This window comes from Malus domestica, chromosome 15, assembly GCF_042453785.1.
Source record: "Malus domestica chromosome 15, GDT2T_hap1".
Classification (NCBI taxonomy): domain Eukaryota; kingdom Viridiplantae; phylum Streptophyta; class Magnoliopsida; order Rosales; family Rosaceae; genus Malus; species Malus domestica.
In genome coordinates this window covers 43,149,316-43,168,423 of record NC_091675.1, presented here as the reverse complement: position 1 = coordinate 43,168,423, position 19,108 = coordinate 43,149,316, and the positions used below count along the sequence as shown (strand labels likewise).

Below are 19,108 nucleotides of genomic sequence, written 5' to 3'. Positions count from 1 at the left end.
CAATTTTTTTTCGGTTTTTTTCGGTTCGGTTTTTTTTTCGGTTTGGTTTTTTCCGGTTCAGTTTCGATTTTTTTTCAAAAAATGAAAAAATTTGAAATCTTAAATTTTAACATATCCAACACAATCATAACATAAATAGTCCGACTAGACTTAAAGATAATGAAAATAAACATTTAAAGTTCAACTAGAATTATAACATAAGGTTTTTTTTTAAATATTTTGAGTTTAAAGTTTAACTGTAAATGAATTTCTTTTTAGACTATGATGATGGATTACGACCTTATTCATTCATCTCTCTCTCTCAATCTCTCTCTCTCTCTCTCTCTCTCTCTCTCTCTCTCTCTCTCTCTCTCTCTCTCTCTCTCTCTCTCTCTCTCTCTCTCTATATATATATATATATATATATACATGTATTCTTCACTAGCAATAAGATAAACATTCTATAATATACTATTTATTTTGATTATTGTCTAGGTAACAATTTTTGATATTTTCTTTATCTTTATGGTCCGAATTTTTTTTATCCATATATGTGGTTACATAATATACTTTCTACATTCTGTGTTCAGCTTCTACCACCAGCAAATTTTGAAGAGGTGTTCATCAATATTTTTGAATATGTTGATATACTTTTCAAAATTGTTAGGCCACGGAAGCTACTATACTTGGCCATAGGTGAGAAAGTTTGAATTTTGTTTTTGATCTCCTAGTGTTTAATAAACTCATGAGACTTTTATGCGCTGTTTGCTTTCCCTAATCAACTGCAATGCAGTTGAGATATGTGTTCTTATATATGTGTTGCACTTAATGATATAAACTAGAAATATTGCATGTAATGGTATAAGTTCTAATTTTTGTTGTAGATGGAGAAGCTGAGAAGACAATTTGAATTGGAAAGCAAACAAGTCCTACCAAAGCAGCAGTCCGAAGTATCATATTCTAATATAATAAAATCAAATAATTAAATAAATAAAATTTAAAAAAATATTAATTTAATTATTTCAGTTCGGTTCGGTTCGGTTTGGTTCGGTTTCTAGACCACCAAAACCAAACCGAACCAAAAGAGTTCGGTTCGGTTAAGTTCGGTTTTTTCAATTCGGTTCGGTTTTTTCGTTCGGTTCGGTTTTTGGTTTTTTTCGGTTTTCGGTTTTCGGTTTTTTGAACCCACCCCTAGCTACACATTTTGATGAGTTGAGGAACCAATGGTAATGGATTTTTAGTTGAGGGATCATTGCTCCAATTTAATAAAATTGAGAAACTATTACTACAATTTACTCTATTAATACCTAAGTGATTAATGGGCCACTCCAATTAACTCAAAAAACAAAATAGATAAACCCAAAATTCCGAACTGTGTTCGGTTTGATCCCAATATGGGTTGAAGGGAAAAAAGATATGTGTTTATAGAATATATTAAGTCATTCATATAATTGTAATACTTATAAAAATATCTTGTTTTTCCATGTTCCAATTTTTCACATTGTTGTTCAGTATTTCACTCTTCTTTCTTCTACCAAAAAGAAGATGCTTTTGTAGCATCTGGTTTATTCAGATATTCGTAGTCCTTTCGAATATCATATGATTAAAATTGAAAACTCAGACAACATCTTGATGTCAAATTAGGTTGTACCACCAGGTCATTTCGTTTGTGTTGTCCACTTGTTAGGCTTGAAAATTTATCACATATGAGGGGGCGTATTGAGAGTTTTAATCTCGTATTATAGAAATAAGGGATCTTGCATATACTTATAAGAAATAAGGTTACTCCTCTTATTACTAATTAGTTTTATAGTAAAACATCAACTTTCTTCACAACTATAAACACAACTTCTGATTTAGTTATGATCAATAGTTACAATTGTTTATCAAACAATCTTTTAACTGTATATTATATATGAGCAAGTGCTAATCTTCGCTCATATGCATTGTATGTAGTCTTCTTTGTACTTGGGAAAAGATTTTGAGTGTGATTGTAACACCGTGGCCGTTACCCTATATTCCCGTATACCAGACAAGAAGAAGAAGAAAAGTCTATTTATTCGATCAAAATATATATCTAGGGTACATACAGTACTATTGTTCGTCTAGAGGAATATCTAGTGAGGATGTTTCTTAGCCAACGAGCACACAGCTCCCCGAAGGATTGGCGTCGGTTGATATCGTCTGTCGGGTTTTTGCTTATTGGCGGGCTGTAAGAGAATGACAGAGTTAATTCTGAAAAGTGCCTTTATGGGGCCTTAGGCATAGGCCTTGAGGCTCACCATCAAAATTAACTTTAAGTACCCAAGCGTGCCACTGCCATCTTTAGCATGACAGATGTAAAACCGATGTTAAGTTTTATTGTGTATATATATATATATATATATATATATGTGTGTGTGTGCCCGAGAGACCCAGTTAGTTATGAAAGGTGCCTTTGTGGGGCCTTAGGTGTAAGCTTTGAGGCTTCTCGTCAAAACTAACCGAATATTTGAACACATCTTGGTTGTTTCATTGTTGCAGAAGTATCACCCCCGTTATACTTTAATTGCCCGAGCCCATAGAGCAGAATGAATTCAAATAGGTGCCTTTGTCAGGCCTTAGGTATAGGCCTTGAGGCTTCCTATCCGAATTAATTCTATACTCAAGTGTGCTGTGGGAATTATGATATAACAGAAGTAAACTAGAGAATAAGCCAATTACTTGCGCCCCAAGTAACTTCGGACTTCTTGTTATCAAGGATTGTTGTGGATGGGTTAAGTCCACATAAGCTTCTTTTTATGCCTTGAGACCAAGGACTTTTAATTGATCAATCTTGTCTGCCAGAATGGTTAGAACTTCGAAGTCTTTTAATCATAAACTGGCTAGCAATAACTTGGATGCAGATGGAAATATACAGCATAGTACTAGATATATGAATGAAAGACAACGACAAAGGAGGTCGGGCAAGGCTGATCGTCTTGCAATTTCCTCTCTTTATGATTTACAAAGTGTTCGAATGCTAGAAGGGGAGATTGGAAGATGAGTTTATATGAGGTGATCGATACTACAACAAGATTTAAACAGGGTAGTAGAGCTTTTACAAAGAATTTCTAGTGAAGGTTGATCCCGAAAGGCATGAAGACTGGGGGCTGACTATTGCTTTGTGAAGGCAAATATGGTTTGAGCAGAGTTTGTGCTTGTATTTGTTTGTTTGATTGAGTGTCTTTGTCTCTGATTTTTCTTCCTCCTTTTATAAACGATTTGGCTTGGCTGCCTGCAGTGTTGATTTTGCCCGAATGCATTTGAAGGGCAGTGACTCATCAACTTTTTACTTGTACTACCATTGTAAAGTACTTTTGGGCTGATTAGCTGGCTGGTCTACACCACTTGACCTCTAGGTAGATGAGCAGGTGGTTTGAATGATCTGCACTTGGTCGGGAAACAAGCCCTATCTTTCTTCTGGGCTTCGATTGGGCCTTGGACTTTTCCTTCTTCTAAACCTCCATTTGGGCTTTCTTTTGGGCTAACCTCTTTTTAACCCAAAGTTCAAGTTTTATCCTAAACAGTGCCCCCTTCAATTAATATTCAGGCTGGAATTCCAGGCGCCAATATTGATTGAATAGCCGCATGCCTGTATACTTAATCTCGGAACTTGTGTTTTCTAGACGGGATGAATGCAATCTTGCATCTCTTGCTCTTCTCATGACCTTTGAGCTATCCTCTGAGGTTCCTATAAATTCCAGCTCAAAACTTCTCCTGTACAGCCAACAGATCTTCTTCAACCTTCTCTTTTCTCACCCTCGGACGTTTCTACCTTCTTAATCTTCTTCTGGAAAATGGGTTCCTCTGGATTCAATTAGGGGTTCCTAAAACTCCATTTTCGTGAAAAAAAAAAGATTTTCATCAACTCTCTACTATCTCCAACACCTTTAGTTAGACACCCCGCTATCCCCAACACATTTGGTCAGACGGTTTCCTCCTGAGGGCTTGCCCTCCTACTCGTTGCTTTGATAAGTCGGGCTTCACCATCATATCCGGTGACGATCCTTATTGAGGGTCCTCTACCAAGCTCATCTTGGCTGCACAACCCGATCACATGATCCTGACTAGGTTTTGTCTATGAAGATACCAGAAAACTAGTCGAGACACCAACATAACGTAGAAGGAATGAAACATGGCACATTGAGACTTACTCTGATGTAATTTTTTACCAATTCGTCGAAATGAATGAAGCATCATTTTAACAACTTTTTTTTTTCTTTCTATCTTCTTGAATGGTTGATGAATTCACTGCGTTCCAACACCCCAACACCTGCTTTATCTTTCATCTTCTTCAATATAACAATCTCTAACATCCCATAATGTAGGGCAATACTTTTTTAAGAATTTGAAATTGATGGGATGTCTCTACCAATTTCCTTCGAGATCAGCCAAGTAACATCCTCCCTTGTCTAATACTTGACTAACAATAAAAGAACCTTCCTATATTGGGCTCCATTTCCCAAAGCCACTAAGCTAAGCTCCTAGAGGGAGGACTATCTTCCATACTAAATCTCCTTCCTTGAAAGACTTCAGTTTTACCTTCTTGTTATAAGCTCGGGCAACAACTCTCTTCCCTTCCTAAATTTGGTTCAAGGCCTTAATTCAGGTTACATCTAAATCTTCAATCCCCTAACACATAGCTTCTATGTACTCTTCACTATGTAACCCGAATTGATTTTGAATTATGATAGAACTTACATTGATTTTCATGGGAATAACCTCATCTTGCCCGAATGTCAAATCATAAGGAGTTGTCCCTATTCCTGCCCGTTTAGAGGTTCGGTATGCCCACAAAGTATTCCCTAGCTTTTCATGCCACTTTTCCGGGCTATCTGTCACCATCCTTTTGATAATGTTTATCAAAATCTTGTTACTGGCCTCTGCTTGACCATTTGACTGAGGGTAGTAAGGACTAGACTGGATCATCTTTATTTTGTATTTGCTTGCAAATTCTTCAACTTCTTTTGATATAAAAGATAGCCCACGATCCGTGAATATGGTTTCGGGCACCCCAAACCTATGCAGAATCTTGGTCTCAATAAATTTCTTGACTGCAGCTGAAGTTATGGTCTTTACAGCTGAGGCTTCTACCCACTTGGTAAAATAATCCGTCGCCACAATTATGAAAGTATGCCCCTTGCTAGAAGATGGATAAATCTACCCGATGAAGTTCATTGCCCATCCTCTAAAGGGCCAAGGTTTAACCACTGAATTTAATGGTACTGAAAGCACATGTTGGAGGGGTCCATGCCTTTGACATTCCTCACAGCCTCGGGCATAAGACTTGCAATCTTTTTCTACGTCGAGCCAGAAATACCTATACCTCATAATCAACCACCTCATCTCCGTTCCAGCTTGATGTGCCTCACATATCCCTTCATGTACCTCGACCATTACTCTCATAGATTCTTCTTGGCCTAAACATTTTAGTATGAGCCCATCCGGAGTTTTCCTTAGCAGGTTCTCCTCCCATAAGACATACTTAGTTGCTTGTTGTATATTCTTCTTGCTTGTGGGTGCAGAAGGATCTTTCAAATGATGAATGATAGGCGATCTCCAGTCTTCCGTCTCGGTTTCTAGGACCATTACATCTAGACTAAATCCTCTTTCTAGGATAGAAGGAAGATTTCTTCTTTGAATCTCGACATCTACTCCATACTTCCTTTCCTGGATTGGTACTCTCGAGGCTATTTGTGCCATCTCATTGGCCGCCAGATTAGACTCCCTAGGAACATGATTAACTGATACTTCAGAATCCCAATAGCTCAACAATTGTGTGGCCGCCAAGTAATACACAGCCATGGTGATATGTCTGCACTTGTATTCTCCTTTTAGCTGGTTTATCACTAACTTTGAATCACTAAATATCTTTACCTCCATTGCCCCCAACTCTATCAAGATCTCCAAGCCAATTATTAAGGCTTCATACTCCGCTTGATTATTGGTATTTCCTTGGTAATCTAGAAGGAACGAATAATAATTGTGAACCCCTTAGGTATTTATGATGACAATCCCTGCTCCAGAAGCCTTCTGAGTGTAAGAACCATCAAAATAAAGTTTCCAAAGAGTAATCCAGAGACCAGTTACCCTTTTTATTTCTTGTTGGACCCATTCTTCTTTGCCCGAGATGCCCTTGCCTAGTGGGATCCAAACATTAATTACTTCCAGGATCCTTGGTATATTGACAATCTCATCTTGAGACTATTGGTGTTCTGCTAAGAAATCAGCAATTGCTTGGCCCTTGACCGCCCTTTAGGGTACATATTGAAAGCTGAACTCTGATAATGCTAGAATCCATTTCCCAATTCTTCCTATGAGCATAGGTTTTGACAACATATATTTTATCACATCTGTTTTAGCGATGATGTGCACGTGACAAGGTAACATGTAATGCCTCAACTTACTAGCAGTGAAATACAGAGCTAGGCACAACTTCTCTATGAGGGAGTATCTTGTTTCTACCTCAGTCAAAATTCTACTGAGGTAGTATACTGCCTGCTCATTTCCGCCTTCATTGTTTTGGGCTAGTAAACTCCCGATTGATTTCTCTGAAGCAGAGATATATAGCTTTAAGGGTTTTCCCCTTTGAGGTGGTACCAACACTGGTGGAGAAGTCAAATAGGCTTTGATGCTGTCTAAAGCCTTTTGGTGTGTTGGTCTCCATTCGAAACTTTCTGTATCCTTCAGTCTCAATAGAGGAGTCAACGGCTGGATCTTGCCTACTAAATTGGCAATGAATCTCCTTAAGAAATTAATTTTGCCTAGCAGTCTCTGAAGTTGCATCTTGTTGGTGGGCAGAAGTGACTCCATTATTGCCCGAGACTTGTTCTTATCCACTTCTACACCTCTTTGATGAACCAGGAATCCCAAGAAGTTGCCCGCTCTTACTCCAAACGTGCACTTCTTTGGATTCATCTTAAGTTTATGGATTCTCATCCTTGTCAATGCTTGCCTGAGGTCTATCTGATGCTACTCTTCTGTTTTGGATTTCACCACGATGTCATCGATGTACACCTTCATGTTATGGCCAATCAAATCATGAAAAATAGCATTCATCACCCTTTGGTAGGTTGCACCAGCATTCTTGAGTTCGAACGGCATGACTAAATATTCATATGCCCCCACATGACCGGGACACCTAAAAAGCTGTTTTATGTATATCTTCCTGGGCCATCTTTATCTGATTATATCCGGCATTTCCATCCATAAAAGATAAGACTTTATGTTTTGCTACCGCATCTATGGACAAGTCAGCCATGGGCATGGGATATTCATCTTTTGGTGTGGCGCCATTAATATTTCTGTAATCAACACAACATCGTACTGCTTTTGTTATGGCTTTTAAAACGGGTACAATATTGGCCAACCACTCTACATATTTGGCAGGTCTAATAAATCCAGCTTTCACTAGTCTTTTAATTTCTTCTTTGACATTTTCTTCTATTTCTTTTGACATCCTTCATGGTGCTTGCTTAACAGGTTTATATCCCTCCTTGATAGGCATTCTGTGTTCCACCAAGGTTGAATCTAAACCTGGCATCTCAGTATAATGCCAAGCAAAACAATCTTTAAATTCTTGCAGAAGACAGACAATATTTGCCCGATCATTAGTTTCTAATAAGCCACTGATTTTTATGGGTCTTGGATCTTCCTCTGTCCTTAGATCAATAACTTCCAAAGGATCCTGAACTTCTGGTGGCGACTTGTCCTGTACACAAAAATTCGACTAACTCTAGACTCTCAGGCAAGTCGTCTGGTCCATCCAAGTCATATATGCACTTGGCCATTCGTATGGCCACCTCCAATTCTTCTCCGCAAAGTTCTTCCCTGTTTTCATCCTGGCCGGTTGAAGTTCCTGGCTGCCACTCATGTTCTTCTTTTCCTAAGAGCTCCCTTTCTTGTTTTCTTTCTCTCCCATACACCAACAGTCTTTTGATTAGGGACCTGACTGTCGTTACCTGATCCTTCCTCTTTTGTTCTGTCATTGATGGTATTGAGGTGTTGGGATGATACAGGGTCTATCCCATTATTCTCTAGTGAGAAACATTCCTTGTTCTAAGAGCTTTTGGGCTGTCACCTTGGTAGGGCGGCCGTTCTTATCTGCTCCTAAACATTGTAGAATTCCTACATTGGGATCGTAGAATTTGCTTCCGCTATATGGGCTATAAGAAGGAATGGCCGTGATTCGGCCTCCACCATTTCCCAAAAGCCTGGTCCCCCTGTTCCTGCTTCATGATAAACAGCAACTTGTTGATGTAGAGTTGAGGGTATGGCAAGACTTTGGTGGATCCAGTCCCTTCCAAGTAATGCTCCATAGGTGGAAGTACAATCCACCACAAAGAATGCCAGCATGATTTGTTTAGATCCCAAGTCCATTTCTAAAGGTAATATTCCATGAGTTTTCGTGATAGCGCCCGAGAAGCTCGAAACTGTGAGGTCTGTGGGAATAAGATCTTCTACACCTCTTCCTATCTTCTTCATTTGCTTGGCGGGCAATACGTTAACAGCTGCTCCTTCATCAATCAAAACTCTTTTGAAGGGCACCCCCTCCAAATGAGCTGCAACATATATTGGCTTAAGATGGTTGGCTAATAACATGTTTGGGCGGCTAAACACCATTTTATCAGTATAAATTCTAAACGGACCATTCTGGAATGTCTTAGATGACTCAGCTTTTCCCAATTCTTCTTCTCCAGCTACTTCAACACTGACATGGGCCATCATTGGTTCTGCTGTCAAATAGTCATCTTCCATAGTGGCGGGCTGATCAGGTTCAGCACCAAACATGGCGGATAACACATACGTCATGTTAATATCTAGGCTCTAGACAGTCTTCTTTCTTGCTCCCGATTTGTTCCATAAACTAATCTAACCAGTCCATAGCATCTTCTGGAAGTAAAGGTTCTGGTGCTCCCTCATGTTGATTTATGCCCGAATCTGGTATCTGTTTGGGAACTTCAGCGAAAGGATCCAATGATATAGAATGGAGCTTCCTCTCAAGCGAAACAGTTCCAAAACAAATAGGCTCTATCCTCCATCCAAGAGTTGGCATCATTATCATATCTTCTTGAGCTCTCCTCAATATCTTGTACTTCCTATGGTGTAGGCTTTGTGGTACATGGTTTCCCTCACCCTCTATTTTGCTATTAACTCTATGTACCTCCTTTTTACTCCTCCAGTTAAACTGACTACTTCCCCCGTAGGGTGTTTTTTCAAAGTTCTGATTCTTGGAGACTTCAGATGTCACATGAGTCTTTAAAGAATTCATATATGCTTTATGCTGCCTCTGGACCCTTCTGATCATAGAGGCTCCCATTTGTTTGGTGGGTTATCCATTTTTCCCGACCACGTACCATTTTCGCCCGAGACGGGCAGGGTTCTCCTTTTTGACAGGATTTGTTATCCTATCATTTCTTTTATCTTCTCTCCCTGTATAGCCATATTAAGGATGCCTTTTCTCCATCTCTTTTATACCTTTAGCCTCATTGTCTTTTGCCTCCTCAGAAGCTTCGTGATTTCGAAACACTTCTGATAAAGCTCTAGGTTGGGAATCCCCTTCTAACCGCTGAAAGACACTTCGGGAAGTCTCTCTTCCTGCTGTCAGTCTAGCTTTTTCACATGCCTCTTTTCTTTCTCCTTCCTATTTATTCCTGATTAGTTCATGATCAATGAGGACTCCTGTTGGCGGTACTTCGAGCTAACACTCGCATTGGCATCTACTACACAGAACCATTCCTCTGATTATGGCTGCTTCTGGATGTTTGGGCAATTTGATCACCCCTTTTGTGGATTTGTCAGCTGGCCTTCCTTCTTCTGTCTCCTTTGCAACCTTCCCAGCCCATGCTAAATTAATCATATTAACTGGGGCTTCTAAAAAGGAGTCTGCATGCTCGTTTAGTATTGTTTCAACTCGCACCAGATATGGGTTAGGTGGCTTGTTTGCCAAGATCGTCTTTTCATCTAGCTGGCTGGCCTCCAGTTTTTCTCTTTCTTCCTCCCCATCATCTTCCCTCCTAACTAGAGGTAAAGATACGAGAATATCTGGTTTCCTTTCGAAGCCTGGGGAGGCATTTTCCAATCTTTGCAACATCTACAACAAGGTAGTTTGCAAATCTTCAGGTAGCTCTGACATATTGCTTTAGCAATTAAGATTTGACCAAGTGGTCCCACTGGGCGTGCCAAAACTATGTTCGTCTGGAGGAATATCTAGTGAGGATGTTTCCTGGCCAACGAGCACACAGCTCCCCGAGGGATTGGCGCCGGTTGATATCGTTTGTCGGGCTTTTGCTTATTGGCGGGCTGTAAGAGAATGACAGAGTTAATTCTGAAAGGTGCCTTTGTGGGGCCTTAGGTATAGGCCTTGATGCTCACCATCAAAATTAACTTTAAGTACCCAGGCGTGCCACTGCCATCTTTAGCATAACAGATGTAAAACCGATGTTAAGTTTTATTGTGTGTATATATATATATATGTGTGTGTGCCCGAGAGACCCAGTTAGTTATGAAATGTTCCTTTGTGGGGCCTTAGGTGTAGGCCTTAAGGCTTCCCTTCAAAACTAACCGAATACTTGAACACATATTGGTTGTTTCATTGTTGCAAAAGTATCACCCTCATTATACTTTAATTGCCTGAGCCCGTAGAGCAGAATGAATTCAAATAGGTGCCTTTGTCAGGCCTTAGGTATAGGCTTTGAGGCTTCCTATCCGAATTAATTATATACTCAAGTGTGCTGTGGGAATTATGATATAACAGAAGTAAACTAGAGAATAAGCCAATTACTTGCGCCCCAAGTAACTTCGGACTTCTTGTTATCAAGGATTGTCGTGGATGGGTTAAGTCCACATAAGGTTCTTTTTATCCCTTGAGACCAAGGACTTTTAATTGATCAATCTTGTCTGCCCGAATGGTTAGAACTTCAAAGTCTTTTAATCATAAACTGGCTAGTAATAACTTGGATGCAGATGGAAATATACATCATAGTACTAGATATATGAATGAAAGACAACAACAAAGGAGGTCGGGCAAGGCTGATCGTATTGAAATTTCCTCTCTTTGTGATTTACAAAGTGTTCGAATGCTAGAAGGGGAGATTGGAAGATGAGTCTATATGAGGTGATTGATACTATAGCAAGATTTAAACAGGGTAGCAGAGCTTTTACAAAAGATTTCTGGTAAAGGTTGATTCCGAAAGGCATGAAGACTGGGGGCTGACTACTGCTTTGTGAAGGCAAATATGGTTTGAGCAGAGTTTGTGCTTGTATTTGTTTGTTTGATTGAGTGTCTTTGTCTCTGATTTTTCTTCCTCCTTTTATAAACGATTTGGCTTGGTTGCCTGCAGTGTTGATTTTGCCCGAATGCATCTGAAGGGCAGTGACTCATCAACTTTTTACTTGTACTGCCATTGTAAAGTACTTTTGGGCTAATTAGCTGGCTGGTCTACACCACTTGACCTCTAGGTAGGTGAGCAGGTGGTTTGAATGATCTGCACTTGGTCGGGAAACAAGCCCCTTCTTTCTTCTGGGCTTCGGCTGGGCCTTGGACTTTTCCTTCTTCTGAACCTCCCTTTGGGCTTTCTTTTGGGCTAACTTCTTTTTAACCCAAAGTTCAAGTTTTATCCCAAACAACTATCTTGATAAACAGTGCCGGATGAACCAAAGTCTAGCTCCTGAACTACATGCAGCTGATCAATTGACCTACTGCACTGGATAGTTCTAGATTTCTTCCGACTCTCTGAAGCTTGTGAGTTTTGTTGCTGTGTATAATGCCTGAGAGTTGAGGGTTTCAGGAAATCTATATGATGCACATGCAGTTGCAGCAGTACTGGTTATAGGGGAACCTAACCCCTAATTATGCAGATATATATATATACACACGCACATATATAATTAGGTTTTGGGATGCAAGATTTGTGATGGCAGCTTGGACCACCGTCTATACAAAAGTAAAGTCAGCCAAGTAATCAGCTTCAGGTATGTGTTCAGAAGATGGAGCCATGAAGGTATGTAATTGCTATATGTGTGTCAAATGGGACGCAGAGGCGAATCCCTTTTTATTTTGTTGGAGCATAAGTGATCACTACCATCTTCCACTTTGATACGGTGTTGATAGAAGAATCAAGGCCAGCCCAAGCCTATTAATTGATCAGCCCCAGCCCAAGCCCATTAATAGTACTAGGGAAAGGTATAAATGTGATTTTTCGTTAAAAGTAAACAGTACCGGAAGTGTTTTGTTAAAACTTCCATAAATAAATTATGATTACCAATTGTCGTGACGTTTTGGGACGTTTTGGAAACATATATAACCCATATATGACATGACCAAAAGAAAAGAAAAGAAAATTCTTACATTTTTTTTGTCAGATAATATAATTCATACATGAAACCTTAAAAAATGGAATGTTGGGACCAAAAAAAAATAATAAAATGGGTCTTATAGTGGAGAGGTTTTTCAGTATGCTGCAAAAAATAAATGATATATCATGCATCAATATATAAAAAGAGGAATACTTTAAAAATAAAATTTCTCTTCACTTATATAATGAAATGTGGTTTACCATTCCATTTTCATATTCCGAGCATATTGAAATTTTATTCATTATAGTAGTATCCCTCAAAGGAAGGGATTGAATAGAAAGGTCCCTACTATTACCAGTGAAACGTATGAACAAACGTATATAGTGTGAAGGATCCCAAACCAAATCATGGTTGGTTTGTGTATGCAATTAGTGCAGATAGAGCGAAAACATTATCGTTTTTAAGTTACAAAGTACTTATTGAATTAATTAATTGGCTTTAAATATAGCAAGTAATATGTACATGTGGCTTATTAAGTATCCACTTGTTCTTCCACTACACCTTACGAAGAGTAATTTGACAATACGTACACATAATTATATAATTCATGTGAGATTACATCGTACCCGTACATGCAATTAGCATGACGCCATTTACAGTTGATTAGATGAGATTTCTCGATGTTATTACCTTTTGTGTGTCGTTTGTGGTGCAGGTAGCCTACAAATTTTGAAAAAAAAAAAGGAAAACCTAATTTTCTATTTCACTTGTCACTTGGTAGAAAAAGGAACAAGAAAGACGTTCAGCCGTGCATGCGGCTATAAAATTTGAAAATGTGTTTGAAAATATGACAAGATATGGGAAATTATTGATAAGGCAGAAATTTAGGTCAAATTCTCGACGTCATGTTTTATTTGTTGTCCGGTTCATGCAATATTTGACAAGTCATTCTTATATCTGTCAAGTTCGTTACTTTGGTTACGCATATATTCGAAACTCATTATTCATTAAGTTTCATGTATACTTATGCAAAAATGCAACACATGTCATAGTAAACATGACGATTTTCGCGGGCATCATTTTTTCTCTCTTTCCAATTGGCTAATTTGGACCTTTTTTCTTGTTTTATTATTTCCTGATTGATTTGGTTAATATTCTTATGGCAATTTGCTGGCTGATACGAGGCACTTACCTACTCGACCTTCGACTATGGGTCCTCGTCTTAGCCACGGTTTCGAAATATAAACATCTCTGTGAATATCCTTAACTAACTTTGATATGTGATGTCTTTGTTGTTTTACAGATTGTAGGTATTAATTACCCCATCTTTACTTCTCTGTATAAAGAATAGTAAGAGAGGAACTAGCGCGTCAAAAGAAAAGTTTTGTGTATTTTTTAAGAACAAAAAGCGTTTCACGCACAATGCCTTCATCGGATACGCCTTGAAATGATCGTTGAACACGTACAAATACTCCTCGATCACCCATGTTGGGTAAATGGCCTTTGTTCTCGTTCTTTAACTGATTTTACATGATATTATTGGTGATATTTTTTGCATTATGTATGAAAGATAACAAATAATTAGATACTGTTTAACAAATTTTACCAAAAAAAATACAGGAGGGTGGTCCCCACTTGCATTGCTTATTTGCATGGTTAAATATAAAATATTTTGCTATTTTTCCCATGAGAGCATTTTGCTATAGATTAACTAATATAATTTTAAAGAAAAAATCTCTTCAGCCTAGTTTAACATCGTGGAACTGCGTAACAGGTGAACATTGCTCGGAAGGACGGTAACGTGGAGTGGCACGTGCCGGCCTGCACAGTAAAGTGAAAAGCAGCCGAAGCCGAATCTAAGATCCGACGACCACATCTTTCCCGTCAAGACCGGGGCTATCGCAATCCCATCCAACGGCTCAGACCTCATCATCAAGATCCACCGTCTGATGAGAATCTGACGGTGTCGATTAAAACTCACTCCCTCTCTCTCCCCAATGCTGCATCAATAAAATCAAAAGGCTCGAAGCCGGTCCAGTTCCCCTGACAAAAACTCCAGACTCACACACACACACACACACACACTCTCTCTCTCTCTCTCTCTCCTCGGTTTTGAATCTTCAGGGGAGTTGGTTGTTTTTCAGTTGGTGCTAAATTGCGCCGGCGGTGGGTCCAGCGGTAAGTTAACGTGCGCCGTGGGTGTTTTGCGCGTGAGATGTCGCCGGTGTGCTCGATAATACCAGCGACGTTGGTTATAAGAATCTCGCGGTACAGGAGGTCGGTTTAGTACCCAGAAAAACAAGTGAAAAAGATTCGATCATCGGACGGTTGGGGTTGAATCAATCGATCAGTTGGTTTTCTAAATGGACGGTCAGAAAAGCCACGCGAAGCTCACGAGGACCCAGTCGTCGCTGCTGCGGTCGTCGCCGACGATTCGATCCTCCGTTCACAGCCTCAACTCCGTCACGGAGGAGGACGTCTTTGCCGCCAACGAAAACCACCACTACGACGAAGAAGAGCAGAAACCCAAGAATTACAATCCCGTACCGACCCACCAGAAATCCGGGTCGACCCGGATCAACCACCAGCACCTGGCGATGGCCGCCGTCACACTCTTCACCCTTTTCAGCTTCTCCGGCTTCTTCTTCTTCTTCTACCTCCGCCGCGAAGAAATACCCACCTCCGAAAACCTTCTCCTGGCGCTGGTCTTCGTCGCCTTCACGCTTTTCTTGGCGAACAAGAACAAGGGTCTGATCAACCGCAGCGTCTCCGTCCTCAAGCATTCCTGGGACGAGAATGCAAAGCGGTGCTGCTTCCACCGGTTCTACAAGACCAACGGAGGTGCGAAGCCGGTCCAGTGGTTCATCGGGTCGGACCCGAACCCGAACCAGACCCGGAAGGAGAAGAAGATCATAAGGGAAGGGGTCGAATTTTATAGCAATGGGGATTTCTACGAGGGGGAATTTCACAAGGGGGAGTGCAATGGCAGTGGGGTCTACAATTACTTGGTCAATGGCAGATACGAGGGGGATTGGATCGACGGCCGATACGACGGCTACGGGATTGAGGGCTGGGCGAGAGGGAGCAGATACAAGGGGCAATACAGGCAGGGACTGAGGCATGGTTATGGGGTTTACAGATTCTCGGCGGGAGATTCGTATGCAGGGGAGTGGTGCAATGGGCAGAGCCACGGCGTCGGAGTGCAGACCTGCTCCGATGGCAGCTGCTATGTTGGTGAATTCAAGTATGGCGCCAAGCACGGCCTCGGTTGCTACCATTTCAGGTCAGTTATTCGGTTCTTGGTTTTGAAAATTTTCGGGTCTTCGCTATTGTTTTTTATTTCAAATCTTTTGATATTAGTTGGGTTTTGGGTTACCAAATTTGGGTTGTTTTCCTTTTTACTGCTAGTGCAGTAAAGATTCAATCTTTTTGTACAACTTTCGAATTGGATTTGGTTTGTTGGTTTAAATTTGAATTTGATAGATGTTAGGTTTTACCATAGTTGAACTGTTCATGGTGAATGAAACAGTGAAATCTGGTTGTTGTTGTGCGGTTGGTTGTCTGTGGGTATCTTAGTGTTAATACATCTGACCAAATCTCTGTTTTGTTCTTTTACATTTTATGGTCAAGAATTTGATTTTGTAGACCACCTTTTTGAGATTTGTTTCCTTAATTGTGCATTTATGAGTAAATTCTTCTTTCATCTCACTTGAGCTAGTTGAATTTTCTTGCTGCGATGCAATTCAATTGACGAATTCGGTTCTGTTTGCAGAAATGGAGATAGATATGCCGGTGAATATTTCGGAGACAAAATGCATGGATTCGGCGTCTACCACTTTGCGAATGGTCATTGTTATGAGGGGTCATGGCACGAAGGCCGGAAGCTTGGCTATGGCGTTTACACTTTTCGAAATGGCGATGCAAGATGTGGTATATGGGATGGTGGCACCCTTAAGCACCCTCTTCTGCCGCTAACCGATGCAGTTGTTCGAGCAGTTCAGGTATTTTATAGTTTCATTCAAACTAGTACGCAAACATATTACACTTCCATGGTTAGCATATACTCAATTTATTCGTCGCTCATTCTTTTGTTGGTATTTAAATTGCAGGCTGCTGGGAAAGCAGCGGAGAATGCTGTTAACCTTCGGCGAGTCGACGAACAAGTGAACAAGGCAGTCATGGCCGCAAACAGAGCCGCCACTGCTGCCAGAGTTGCTGCTGTCAAAGCCGTTCAAAACAGAATGGACGGAAAATTTTGTGATACGAGTGTCTAAAAGACGCCATCTTTTCTTTTGGTAGTGTAAATTTTCACTAATTTTAAGTGCTTTCGACAATGTCAACCCGGTGAGCAAAAGCTGATCGGAGGTTGAGTGAGAGAGAGAGACGGAGAGAGAGTGTGAGTGAGAGCATGTTTTCGAGGCTTGGATCATCACACTGTAACTTGTACATACATCATGTATATGAAATGGAAGATGAAATTTCAGACGAGTTTTCGCACTTTCCCCTTTACTTTACATTATTGTAGGGTTATTCTTCTGCATCACGTTACATTATTGCGTTTTCGCAATCATGAGACCAAATGTTTCGATCCCAGTCTGTCAACCTCCTCATGCTCATCAACTTATCGTTATTGTCAGGGCCTTTTAAAAGTAGACCAATTGGTACCACAAAATCCTATCTTCAATTTCAGTTACATTAGACGAATGGGAACGTACTACTACTAGCTCACTGCTCTGCATCTTGACAAACGTTTTTCGGGGCTCGACAAAGGATTCGTCTCCCAAATTTTTATCGAGTGAACATAAATTGGTAGATACTAATTAGTTCCTGATTTCGTGAAACTTTTTCTTCATTAATAAACGAAAACATAAGTAGCTTTCACTTCTAACCCAACTTTTTTGAAACTTAGTTCAAAATACCAATTATTATGTTGAATCATCTGACATATTATGTTGTAACTTTCAACGATTCAGATTGATAATTGAATATCGGAAATAACTAATTAACAAAACACTCTACGTGTTCAACAGTCTGGATTGACAATCTGATTGCGCATGACGATTTGGTAAGGAACTTTCTCATATGCATATATTCCATGGTCTTTTCAATTTGTACATGAGTTTGTCCTTGCTCAACCTTTTCCGTACATGGATCTTCCGACCAATTCATTGCCACGCCCATTTACCAGAAAATGTCAAATATGAGTAGTAACGTGAGAAGATGGGGGGTATTCCACTATGCATAATGCCACTGTGCCACCACAACGCTCCCACCCACATGTGCTCGAATGTGACTATTACATGATACACCCATATGAAAGTCTCTCATCTTAAAGCTCTTTTAAATGAAAAAAATCCTCCCCCGATCTAGCAATGGTTTGCTCACCGATTAGCTTTTGTGTTTGTCTTTTTTTTTCTATGCTTTTTTTTTTTTTTTTTGGTGTGGTGAGAGTAGGAGTGGCCACTTGAAACCAGAATTCGAAATCGAAATTAAATTGAACCGTACCGAAGAGTTTGTTGTTTGTGATTTTGAAATGATTTTGGTTTAAAGTTGAATCGCAAACTGAATAAACAGTTTGGTCTCAGTTCTTAGCATCTGGAACCGAACTGAAATCAAACCGCAATATATAAAAAAATATTTAATTTAATACCCAATTTGGTGTTGCGGTGTAATTGGTTACTCTTGTAGGCTTTTTAAAGTCTATAACAACTAATGCACGTAATTTATATTGGTTATGATTTTGTATTGTGTAGAGTTGGCCAATTTGAATTCAAGCATCGTCTTTCTTGCTCTTAATCCACAACCACAATAAGTTCCAAGGCAATGTCAAGCTTTTAATTCATAAGATTTAGTGACTTCTCATCCATCACTTTCACTCTCACAAGATCTGAGGTCTTTCCAAGTCTTGCATTATCAATCTCAAAGGGCTCCTAAACCTTTGGAGAGTAAGGCCATCTCTAACGGATGGCTAGCCAAAGGGCTCATTTTAATCCTCTGATCCTCCAAGATATTAATATTTTAATGAATAGTACAATGTCATATTTGCCTCTATCTCCAACTAAGGGCCATAGGGCTCACTTTAACCTTATCACAAAAAATCGTCTCCAACCGAGGGCCAAACATAATTTATTATTTAAAAACTACAACTTAAATTCAAATCCAACGACTAAGTGACGTCAACTAGCCGTTGGATTTGATTTTTTTTTGGGCTATAAATAGGGTGGATATTGGGTTATAATTTACACAACTTTGAATTCAATCTATATTAATTCAATCTCTTTCAATTCAATATCTTTCAATTTAAGTTTGCAATGAATTCCAACTTTGGATCCTCTTCAGATTCTCACTGGGGGTCCTCATCCAATTCCAAATTGGAAGAAAAATAGGCGCAGATGAGACGAGAAAATAAGGAGTTTGATGAAGAAGATGAAGCATGGCGCAATGCACAAAACATAGCAGCAGCCATGGCTGTGGCCATGGTGTGTTAGCCAATTGCACAACAACCTGAATGGGGTGGCTCTATTGCTGGTCGCTCTTACAAACCACGAAACAGAGCGATGACACATGCCAATCTGATACAACTACTTCAACCCTAACTCGGTGTACACAGAAGAGAATTTTAGACGTCGCTTCCGGATGAGGCGTCATGTCTTCGAGTGTGTACTTTGTGATGTCCAACAGGTCAATCCATACTTTCTACAGAAGCGGGACAAAGTAGGCCGCCTTAGTTTCTCACCTCATTAGAAGGTTACCATTGCACTCCGAATGATGGCCTATGGCTCCCCAGCTGATTTAATGGATGAAACCCATG

At 39.9% G+C, this 19,108-nt stretch overlaps 1 protein-coding gene across 1 annotated transcript; it reads left to right on the top strand.

Annotated features, from left to right (window-relative positions):
* The first annotated feature begins 14,339 nt into the window (after window positions 1–14,339).
* On the top strand, window positions 14,340–16,782 carry LOC114821725 (uncharacterized). The gene is made up of 3 exons (XM_029094913.2): window positions 14,340–15,580; window positions 16,070–16,298; window positions 16,407–16,782. The coding sequence occupies exons 1-3, from the start codon at window positions 14,661–14,663 to the stop codon at window positions 16,569–16,571; spliced, it is 1,314 nt and encodes a 437-aa protein (XP_028950746.2). The 5' UTR covers window positions 14,340–14,660; the 3' UTR covers window positions 16,572–16,782.
* Window positions 16,783–19,108: the final 2,326 nt, after the last annotated feature.

What these genes read in the sequence shown, in the direction of transcription:
- LOC114821725 (XM_029094913.2), top strand. Translation starts at nt 14,661, where the DNA reads ATGGACGGTCAGAAAAGCCACGCGAAGCTCACGAGGACCCAGTCGTCG. An exon ending in CTCGGTTGCTACCATTTCAG is followed by an intron (nt 15,581 to 16,069) that starts GTCAGTTATTCG and finishes TTCTGTTTGCAG; the next exon opens with AAATGGAGATAGATATGCCG. An exon ending in CAGTTGTTCGAGCAGTTCAG is followed by an intron (nt 16,299 to 16,406) that starts GTATTTTATAGT and finishes TTTAAATTGCAG; the next exon opens with GCTGCTGGGAAAGCAGCGGA.